General features: G+C 50.4%; 2 protein-coding genes across 8 annotated transcripts in view; one reads left to right on the top strand and one right to left on the bottom strand.

The window, feature by feature from the left end:
- Window positions 1-8,568, bottom strand: part of Arsg (arylsulfatase G) — a 150,671-nt gene that overhangs the window by 119,246 nt on the left and 22,857 nt on the right. The window contains exon 1 of one of the 6 annotated variants that reach the window (XM_023714145.1): window positions 612-1,153. The exons of the other annotated variants lie outside the window; for them this stretch is intronic. The gene's annotated coding sequence lies outside the window, so the exon portion shown is untranslated. Of the gene's footprint in view, window positions 1-611; window positions 1,154-8,568 lie in introns of those variants that run through there. 6 annotated transcript variants of the gene reach the window in all.
- Window positions 63-8,568, top strand: part of Slc16a6 (solute carrier family 16 member 6) — an 18,638-nt gene continuing 10,132 nt past the window's right edge. Inside the window, exons 1-2 of one of the 2 annotated variants that reach the window (XM_004630176.2) lie at window positions 63-192; window positions 7,302-7,540. In XM_004630176.2, the coding sequence (XP_004630233.1) occupies window positions 7,309-7,540 (232 nt within the window). In that variant the 5' untranslated portion in view covers window positions 63-192; window positions 7,302-7,308. Of the gene's footprint in view, window positions 193-6,074; window positions 6,241-7,301; window positions 7,541-8,568 lie in introns of those variants that run through there. The other variant, XM_023714140.1, reaches the window with a different exon arrangement.

Genomic DNA, 8,568 nt, shown 5'->3' with positions numbered 1-8,568 from the left:
GGCCGGGGGCGGCGTGGTGGGGCTGGGTGGGGGCCGGGGTGTCACGGCCAGAGCCAACTTGTTACTGACTTAGGCCCGCGCCCTAAGGGGTTAAACCTTTCTCATGTTACGGAGCGGCTTATAAGGAGGGGGAGGCCAAGCCTCCGCCTTATTGGGAGCCTTTTGGGGTTTATTCTCTTCCCTTCTAACTTGGTGAGTTGGTTTTATTATTTTACGTGTTTGAAAGTTTGATTGTGGGGTGTGGGTTTTTCTTAAAAAAAAAAAAAAAAAGTGTCGGTCGGGGGCCTTCTGGGGAAGGGAGGCCGAGGAAGCCCCTTCACGTTGTAACATTTTGGAGAGGTTATTCCAAAGCGGTCTGTGATAGTTGGGAATGCGCGGGGCCACCCGGAGGACGCGCGCTTGCCAGTATGGGCAGCTGAGAGTTGCGTGCCCACGACCCCGGCGCAGTCCGGGTCTGGGAAGGTCCTGAAGGCTGGCCTGGCCTGTGGGCGCCCCTCGCCCTGGCTGAGGGGCTCCAGGCTGCCGGGCGAGGCGGGGGCGGCGCGCCGAGCCCCTCTGAATTTTCCGCATGAAGTTGCCTGCGCGGCGCGACAGCGAAATGTCAGAGGTACCTTCCTTCCCCGGGCGCGCGCGCAGCAGAGCAGCCTCCGAGGCGGCGCGGCGCGGGGGACGGTGGGGCTCCCCGCCTCTGCCCTGACATCCCATTCTCGGGGGTGGCCCACGTTGCCCCGGGTGGGATGCAGGGCCACCCGAGGAGTGCGGGTCCTACACCTTGACAGTCGGGACAGCCGGCGGCTGGCGCGGGTCCCGCGCAACTTCCAAGGTTCGCACCAAGAGAGCGCCGGTGTAGCTTCTCAGTTCCGGAGCAGAGGAGAACGGTTTTGCAGAGGAAGTGGGTTGTTTCTTTCTGGGTTCTTCGCATTCTCCCCACGTCAGCAGCCAGGTGATAGAAGTTTGTTAGGCGTCACGTAAAATGTCACCGAAGATGAGCGGTGTCAGTCTTAGAAAAAGCTCTCCGTAGGCAACCGGGAAAGAGCGGTTAAAACTTGTCGACCTAGAAGCCGGGCTGTTTGCAGTTAGACCCTCCTGCCGGCTTCTTTTGGAGGAAGGGGCTTGTATCCCTGCAATAGGAAGATGTGTGTCTTGCTGGGAGGAGGGGGAAGCCAAATGTTCTTGGTGAACTCCCCTCTGATGCATCTCCCTGTGTCCCTAGCATTATTTTGTGGCATTTTATGGGGTCACTAGTAAGACATCCTGCTGATGAATCTAATAGAAACACCTCTTCGAGGTTCCAATTAAGAGGAAGGGTGTCCAAGATGGAAAGGGACCTGATGTAAGTAAACAACGCAGCCAAGTGGAAAAACGCCTGTTTAATGAGCACCGCTGGCCCTGCGTTTTCCTTCTGTGGCTTCCAAAGCAGGACTTTCCTCAGTGGAACTCCTGAGGAAGACACTTAAATTAGGGGCTCAGGTTTCAGCTTCGTGGGCTTGCAAGACGGGCAAATTGGTTGTGCCCGTGAGTCAACGCTACATAGGCAGCCGTCCAGGTTAGGTTTGGGATTTTTTTTTTTTTAAATAGAGAATTCAAATGAACTTCACCCAAATACAGACTGGTTTGGCCAACTGGGGCCAGAGACAACTTGTCAAAAGCTGCTGTCTGCGGCTACGCCTTTAAGAAGAATGGAAATTCGAAGTGTGGTTGCTCAGGCTCTGCCAACGCTGCTGCCGTCCTGTTTTGAACTTTGAACTGACCCTCGACTAGCTCTCAGATGGTCCCTAATAATCCCATCGTTCCTCTGGGCAGATCTCCTCAACAGATTAAAATCACAGTGAAAATTCCAGGTAAAGCCAATTGGTAAGCCTTAGGAGGATACCTATTTATTTTAAGGGGATGCCTTTTTGTGTGTGTGTGGGGGGTCTCTTTGAGACTGGGCTTCCCTATGTAGTTCAGATTAGCCTTAAACTGACATTGTAGCCCAGGCTGGCCTCAAACTCAAAGCTATCCTGCCTCAGCCTCAGCCTCCCAAATGCTGGGATTACAGGTGTGCATCACCATGCCCAGCTTTGTTTCTTGTTTCTTTTTTTGTTTTTGGTGGGGTTTTTGGTGGGGTTTTTTTGGTAGGTTTTTTTTTTTTTTTCCCTTTAAGGAAGCAATTAGATAATCAAACTCTACTAGGAAATACATGAGACTGGCCAGTATATTTTGTCATATTCCTTCAGAAGAACAGAGGCATGCAGGGAAGACAGCTGGCAGGAACCCAAATTTAGAATTATATAATTCCATACTTGGAAAATACCTGAGAGAAACTGCGTCTGTAAACCCTTGCTTTTTGAGATGATGAAATCTAGGGATTATATGATTTCAGTCAATTAGTGGTAAACAGAAATTCAGCAACTATTGCTTGATGGCTTCAAGAAGGTAAACCCCAAACCTGTGGGCCTTCAAAGGAGTTGACAAGAAAGGACAGGAGAACAACTCAGAGCAAGCTAGGGTCCAGGACTGTCACAGAGTTTCCTTTTCTTGGCCAGGGACGTAGCTCAGATGTAGAGTCCTTGCTAGCATGTTCAGGGCCCTGCACCCTTGCCCCAGCTCCCCACCAAAAAAAAAAAAAAAAAAAAAATCCCTTTTCTTAGAGCAGGAAGAGATCTCAGATCAGAATCTAGCTGAATTCCCTCATTTATGTATTTCAGATACTAAAGCTGAGAAGTGAGGTAGTATATCTGAACAGGGTCACTGATCTTGCCTCAAAATTAGATCCCATATCACCAACGGACATCCCTTCCTACCAAACACAACCCCAAAACCAAATGGACAGGCAGTTTGCATATTCTGAGATTTGTAAAGGTTTCTAAGTAGCCACGTTGAAAATCCAGCCTTCAGTTGCAGGGGCAGATAGTTTGTGAACCCAATTGCTCTTCCCCTGAACAAATGCAAGAAAGAAAAGGAGGCAAGGAAAAGCTCTGTACTGCAGCCTGGCACCTCCCCCTGGTTTTACGGCTTAGTTTTATAAAGAAAGTGCTCCACCTTGCTTTGGGTCTAATTCAAGACTTGTTCCATAAGCTTTTAGTGAGCACATAGCGTGTGCCCCATGCTGGGCCAGGCTCGGAGTCTGGAAAGGGCAGCTGGTTGCCGCGTAGGGGCTTGTGGAGCACAATCTAATGAGTGAAATGCAGGCACAGTCACCTGGCATTAGAAACCAGGCTGTTCCACTGTTAGGCCGTGCTGTGGTCTTCAGAGCTGGGTCCAATAGGAAACCAGACGCTTTATAATGGTTAGGGCAGATGCTCAGGAGAAGTGGGTCCGAGGTGCCCTCCTCACTTGATGATGATCCCAGTAATAAGAAAGCAAACTGTCCTCCAAAACTCCAAGACTGCAAGTGAAAATTAAACTTGAGTCTAGCCATAGTAGAGTGGCACAAACACCCAGAAAGGGCACAGAGAGCAAGCAGAAGTCAAAAGTCCACACTTCTGAGCAGCTGTCGCAAGCCAGATCCAGCCAGTGTCCACGCATGCTGCCAAGAGCCATCTAGCGTTTGCACTTGCCGTCCAAGAGTGTCCCGGGTTCACTCGTCAGGTCTGACCTGAGACGCTAGTGGCGGGGAATGGACTTCAACGCTGAATTCAGAGCCTCAACTCGAAGCCGGAACAAACCTTAGACTCCCCAGACCATTTGACAGAAGAAAAATTGAGGCCCAGAGGGAGGGAAGACACTTGCTCAAGGTCGCATGGTTAAGTGGCCAAACAGTTCGCCGGCCTCTACACATGCAGAGCAAGGGAGCCTTTCCCTTAACAGAAATGGCTTTCTCGCAGTCGCTACATGGAACAGCTCCCGTGTAGTGCTGCCCCATCAGCTTAGACAGCAGGCTCCTATGGGCAGGAGATTTGATTTTGGACCATTTTAGTCAAATCCCTGTACCTCTCTGGCCTCGATTTCTCTAAGAAGGGCTTTACAGAAGTTGAACAAGATGAGCTCCAAATCCCCTCTTGGCTGTGCATCAGTAATTCTGACCCCATCGGGCAGTACCGGTGAACCTCACCCCACCCATTCTGGAATGCAAACTAGTGATTATGGGGCAGAGGGAGATGAACAGTCACCAGTGGGGCTGAAAGGTGGCCTGCGCCAGGGGTGGTAGCGCATGCCTGTAATCCCAGCGCTCGCTCAGGAGGTTGAGGCTGAGGCAGGAGGATCGCAGTGAGTTCGAGGCCAGTCTAGGCTGCATAAAGGTAGGCCAGGGTCCAATTAGCCTGACTTAAAGGGTTTTACCCTTGGAGGGGGCGGGAATACACTGAAAACCCTGAGCAAAAACATGCCATGACTGTGCAGTATTTCCAAAAGGTGAATTTACCACACATGTGGAGCCAGCTAAAGCTAAGAAAGGAGTCCTGGGCTTCACAGGGAAGAGGTCAGACCCAGGGCCTCATGGAAGGGGTGCAGGCCACAGCGCTGTCACCCACAGGCTCACCACTGCCCCCCCCCCACGGGCTGCTTCCTGCAGCAGCCCTCCCCCCGGGACAAGCAGTGTTCTTAAGCCAGCCCCAGAAGAACAGCTTTTCAGGCTCCTGAATCCTAAGGCTGATGCCGTTTTCACTCCTCTGCCTGCCCCCTCAGCCTGTGAGGGACTCCGGAAAGGCTCCTGGGGAGGGTGGGGCAGCCTGGAAGGCTCCTGGCTCCCACCTTCGAGCAGCTGGAGACCCTCGTGCCCATCCCTGCACCGCTCCTAGGCGTGTTCCTGCCCTCCCACCTTCTCATTTGCTTTCTGGCATAGCGGCACATTGCAGCACCCTGCAAAGGCCTGGGCTGCCGGCAGCACCAGCTTCCCAAAGCATCCATGCCCCAGTTCCCGGGAAGCAGAGTATAAATAGTGGTATGGAGCCTCCCCACGCACTGGGCTGCTGCGGGATGGAGCCATCCTTAAGATGAACACAGGAAGCTAGGTCAGATGCGGTGCTATTTAAGATTTATAAAGTTAATTCAGAATATTAGATCTTAGGGTCTGAAACCTCAAGTCCACGGCATAGAGGAGCTTCAGTCCTACCTTTCACTTGCCTCTACTATTGATAAAGCCTTGGTTTTTTACTTGAACGTGAAAATTTTAGGGCCAGAAAAGGATAGATGTACACCCTTCAATGGCTTTTGTGTTTGTTGTTTGTTTGAGACAAGATCTCACAATGTAGTCCAGGCTGGCCTCAAACTCCCCAGGACCCTCCTGCCTTGGCGTCCTGGGTGCTGGGGTGGCAGGTATGTGCTACCACAGTTGGCTCCAACAGCCTCTTTCTCCTACATACAGTTGTGTAATTATAAAGAATTCCTCAACTTGAGGTTGGTTACCATTAAGAGCTTTAAGGCCATCGCTTTTCTTTTATTTTCTTTTATTATTTTTTTTAATGTATTAAGTATAGGGTTTACAGGGTCTCACTACGTAGATCGGACTCATAGTGATCCTGCTGTTTTCAGCCTCCCAAACGCTGGGATTACAGGCGTGCGCCACCATGCCCAGTCTCAATCGCTCTATCAGCACGCCCTGTGGCGGGGCTGGCACAGCACACTGGCAGTGTGAGCTCTGCCTAAGCAGGCACTTTAGTCGGCTGAGCTATCTGGCCGGCCCTAGGAAGGGCTTTCGTTGGAGGAGAATTAAGCCTTGGAAAACAGAATCTGGATTCATACAGGTGGACTGAGAAACAGTAGGAATTTTTTTTTAATGTATTTAGTACAGGATCTACAGGGTCCCATAATGATTCTCCTGTTTTCAGCCTCCCGAGCGCTGGGATTGCAGGATCGTGCCACCAAGCGTCTCAGCACGCCCTGGGAGCCAGGGTAGCACGGCAGGCCGGAAATCGAGCCCCAGCCCCTGTGTCTGCCTAAGCAGGCGCTTTAATCCACTGAGCTATCTGGCCTGCCCTATAACTTTTATCCTTATAAGCACCATTCATTTATGACCTAAAATATAGACCACTGTTTGAAAATTACATGTGATTTCAGAGGTTTTGCAGTATTCATGTGCTAGAGCTCAGTTGAGGAGATGAATTAAATCAGCCTCCCTCCGGGTTTTTAAGGCTCAGGTCTGCTTGTCCTGATGTTGCTTGGAGTCGGAAAGGGTAACTCGGCTAACTGGTGCACAGACAGTCCTGCGGGTTGGCAGAGCCTTAGTTAGTCCCTGTGTTCTGGAGTATCAGGCGGTGATCAGCTTTGAGGAATGGATGCTAAACAAACCCTCCAAGGACAGAACTGTCACATGTCGAGGTACGGTTACACTCTGTCCTCGTAGCTGCACCTACTCGAGACAAAATCGTCAATCAGTCCAGCTCACTGGGTGGAAATGGCAGAGCGAGGCTTGGCTCGAGGCCGGGGCACCAAGCAGAGAGGCACGTGGCAACTCCTGCCTCTGGACACGCTCTTGGTATTTGCCCTCCGCCTCTCTTTTTTTAGATTTCCCTTCCCATCATTCTTTTTTTTTTTTTTAATGTATTTAGGACAGGGTCTACAGGGTCTCACTATGTAGATTGGACTCATAGTGATCCTCCCAAGAGCTGGGATTAGAGGTGCGCACCACCACATCCGGGCGGGGCTGGCATGTCATTATTATTATTATTATTATTATTACTATTATTATTTAAGGGAAGGATCTACAGGGTGTTCAGGGTCTCACTACTAGATCGGTTTTTTTTTTTTTTGCGGAACCAGGGTTGAACTCAGACCCTTGCGCTTGCTAGGCAAGCGCCATCTCCCCGGCCCTATCACAACTAGATCGGACTCGTAGTGATCCGCCCGTGTACAGCCTCCCAAGTGCTGGGATTACAGGCGCGCGCCATCACGCCACCTCAATCGGCCGTCTCAGCGCGTCCCGGGGGCCGGGCTGGCACTGCAGGCCGCTGAGCCTGCTTGCAGGCGCTTTAATCCAATGAGCTATTTGGCCGGCCCATTCGTTATTCTTCATGATCATCTCTGCCCTTGCTGGCCTCGTCTCCTTGGGCATCAGCATCAGAACTTGATCTGGTGACCATTCTGTGCTCCCCAAAGGGCCCCTCAGTATTCTGCCCTGCCGCCCCGGTGTTTGTTATGTTTTCCCCATTTAACTATCAGAAGGAAGTCTTCCAGGTCCAAAGACAGGTAAGTAGGTAAGAGGCATATTGATAGATTGGTAGACAGACAGATAAAAAAATTGTCCAAAGACTATTTAAGTATTTAACAGCCTAAGAAACATGTTAATTGGTTCATATCTGTTATGTTTGCTGGAATATTTGAATCTCCAAGCCTAAAGCTATTGGTGGTCTCAGTTGGTTTTTGTTTCTTTTTTATTTAAGATCAAGAATGACCCACAAGAAATCAAAGTTTTGCTGCAGAGCCAATGAGTACACTCAAGTGCCTGATGGGGGCTGGGGCTGGGCGGTAGCTGTTGCTTTTTTCTTCGTGGAAGTCTTCACATATGGCATCATCAAGTCCTTCGGTGTCTTCTTCAAGGACTTAATGGACAGTTTCGACCAATCCAACAGCAAGATCTCGTGGATAGTATCGATATGCGTGTTTGTCTTGACGTTTACAGGTGAGCACATCTCCTGCCTCAGCACGACCTCGGCACGTGGTCCTGTGAGTCTATCCAGGCGCATACAGAATGATAGTCTGTGTCCGGGGTCATTCCCCTACCGGTCCCCTCGAGTCCCTCTGGAGGCCCTCTTGAATCTTGATAAGTGATATAGAGCCAGGGAGACAGCTCAGCAACATAAGCGCCTGCCTGGCAAGCACGAGGTCCTGAGTTTGACCCCCAGTACCACCAAAAAAAAAAGATACATGATACAGTTTTCAGAGTTGGAAACTGGCAAGATACAGGAGGTCCTGAAGAGGCCCTCCTAAAGGGACTGCCTCCAGCTGAACATGCTGCACTAGCTCTTACGGTTCCAGAGAGCACTTTGAGGACCGCAGTCAGCCCTGGTGCTGTGAGCATGTAGTGACTGTCTAAAGAAGTGAATCAAAAAGTCCTGGGCACATTAGGATCAGGTATCATCAAAGCATGCTTAGAAAACAGGTTGGAGGGCCAAGGAGATAGCTCAGGGGAATAAGTGCTTGCCTGGCAAGCACAAGGTCCTGGGTTCTCTCCCTGGTACCACCAAAAAAAGAAAGAAAACAGATTAGAAACATGTAAATGTGGATACATGAAGAAAAAAGGGATGTGGAAAAGGAGAGACAGTCTTCCATACCCAAGGGGTCCTTTGCCCAGTAGACACTGAGCCGGCTGCAGATTGAAAATGTATAGAAGTTGGACAGGATTCCCTCCCAGAAATCCAGCCAGCACTGCTCTGGACAGGAGTGTGTAGACAGCTGGGCCTGCACTGCATGTTCCCGGATTTCTTTTTCTTGTCATTGTTCCCTAACAAGTGGAGAGTGTTAGTGTTTGTTGTGGTTGGGTTGGGGTTTTTTTTGTTTTTTTTTTTTTTTTTTTTTTTTTTCAGAATCGGGGATTGAACTCATGCCCTTATACCTCAGGGGAAAAGTGCTTGCCTGTACTGGGGATCCAACTCGGGACCTTGCGCTTTCCAGGCAGGCACTTACATGACTGAGCTATGTCACACACAC

This window comes from Octodon degus, unplaced genomic scaffold, assembly GCF_000260255.1.
Source record: "Octodon degus isolate 3935 unplaced genomic scaffold, OctDeg1.0 scaffold00033, whole genome shotgun sequence".
Lineage (NCBI taxonomy): Eukaryota > Metazoa > Chordata > Mammalia > Rodentia > Octodontidae > Octodon > Octodon degus.
This window is presented reverse-complemented; position numbering and strand designations above follow the sequence as displayed.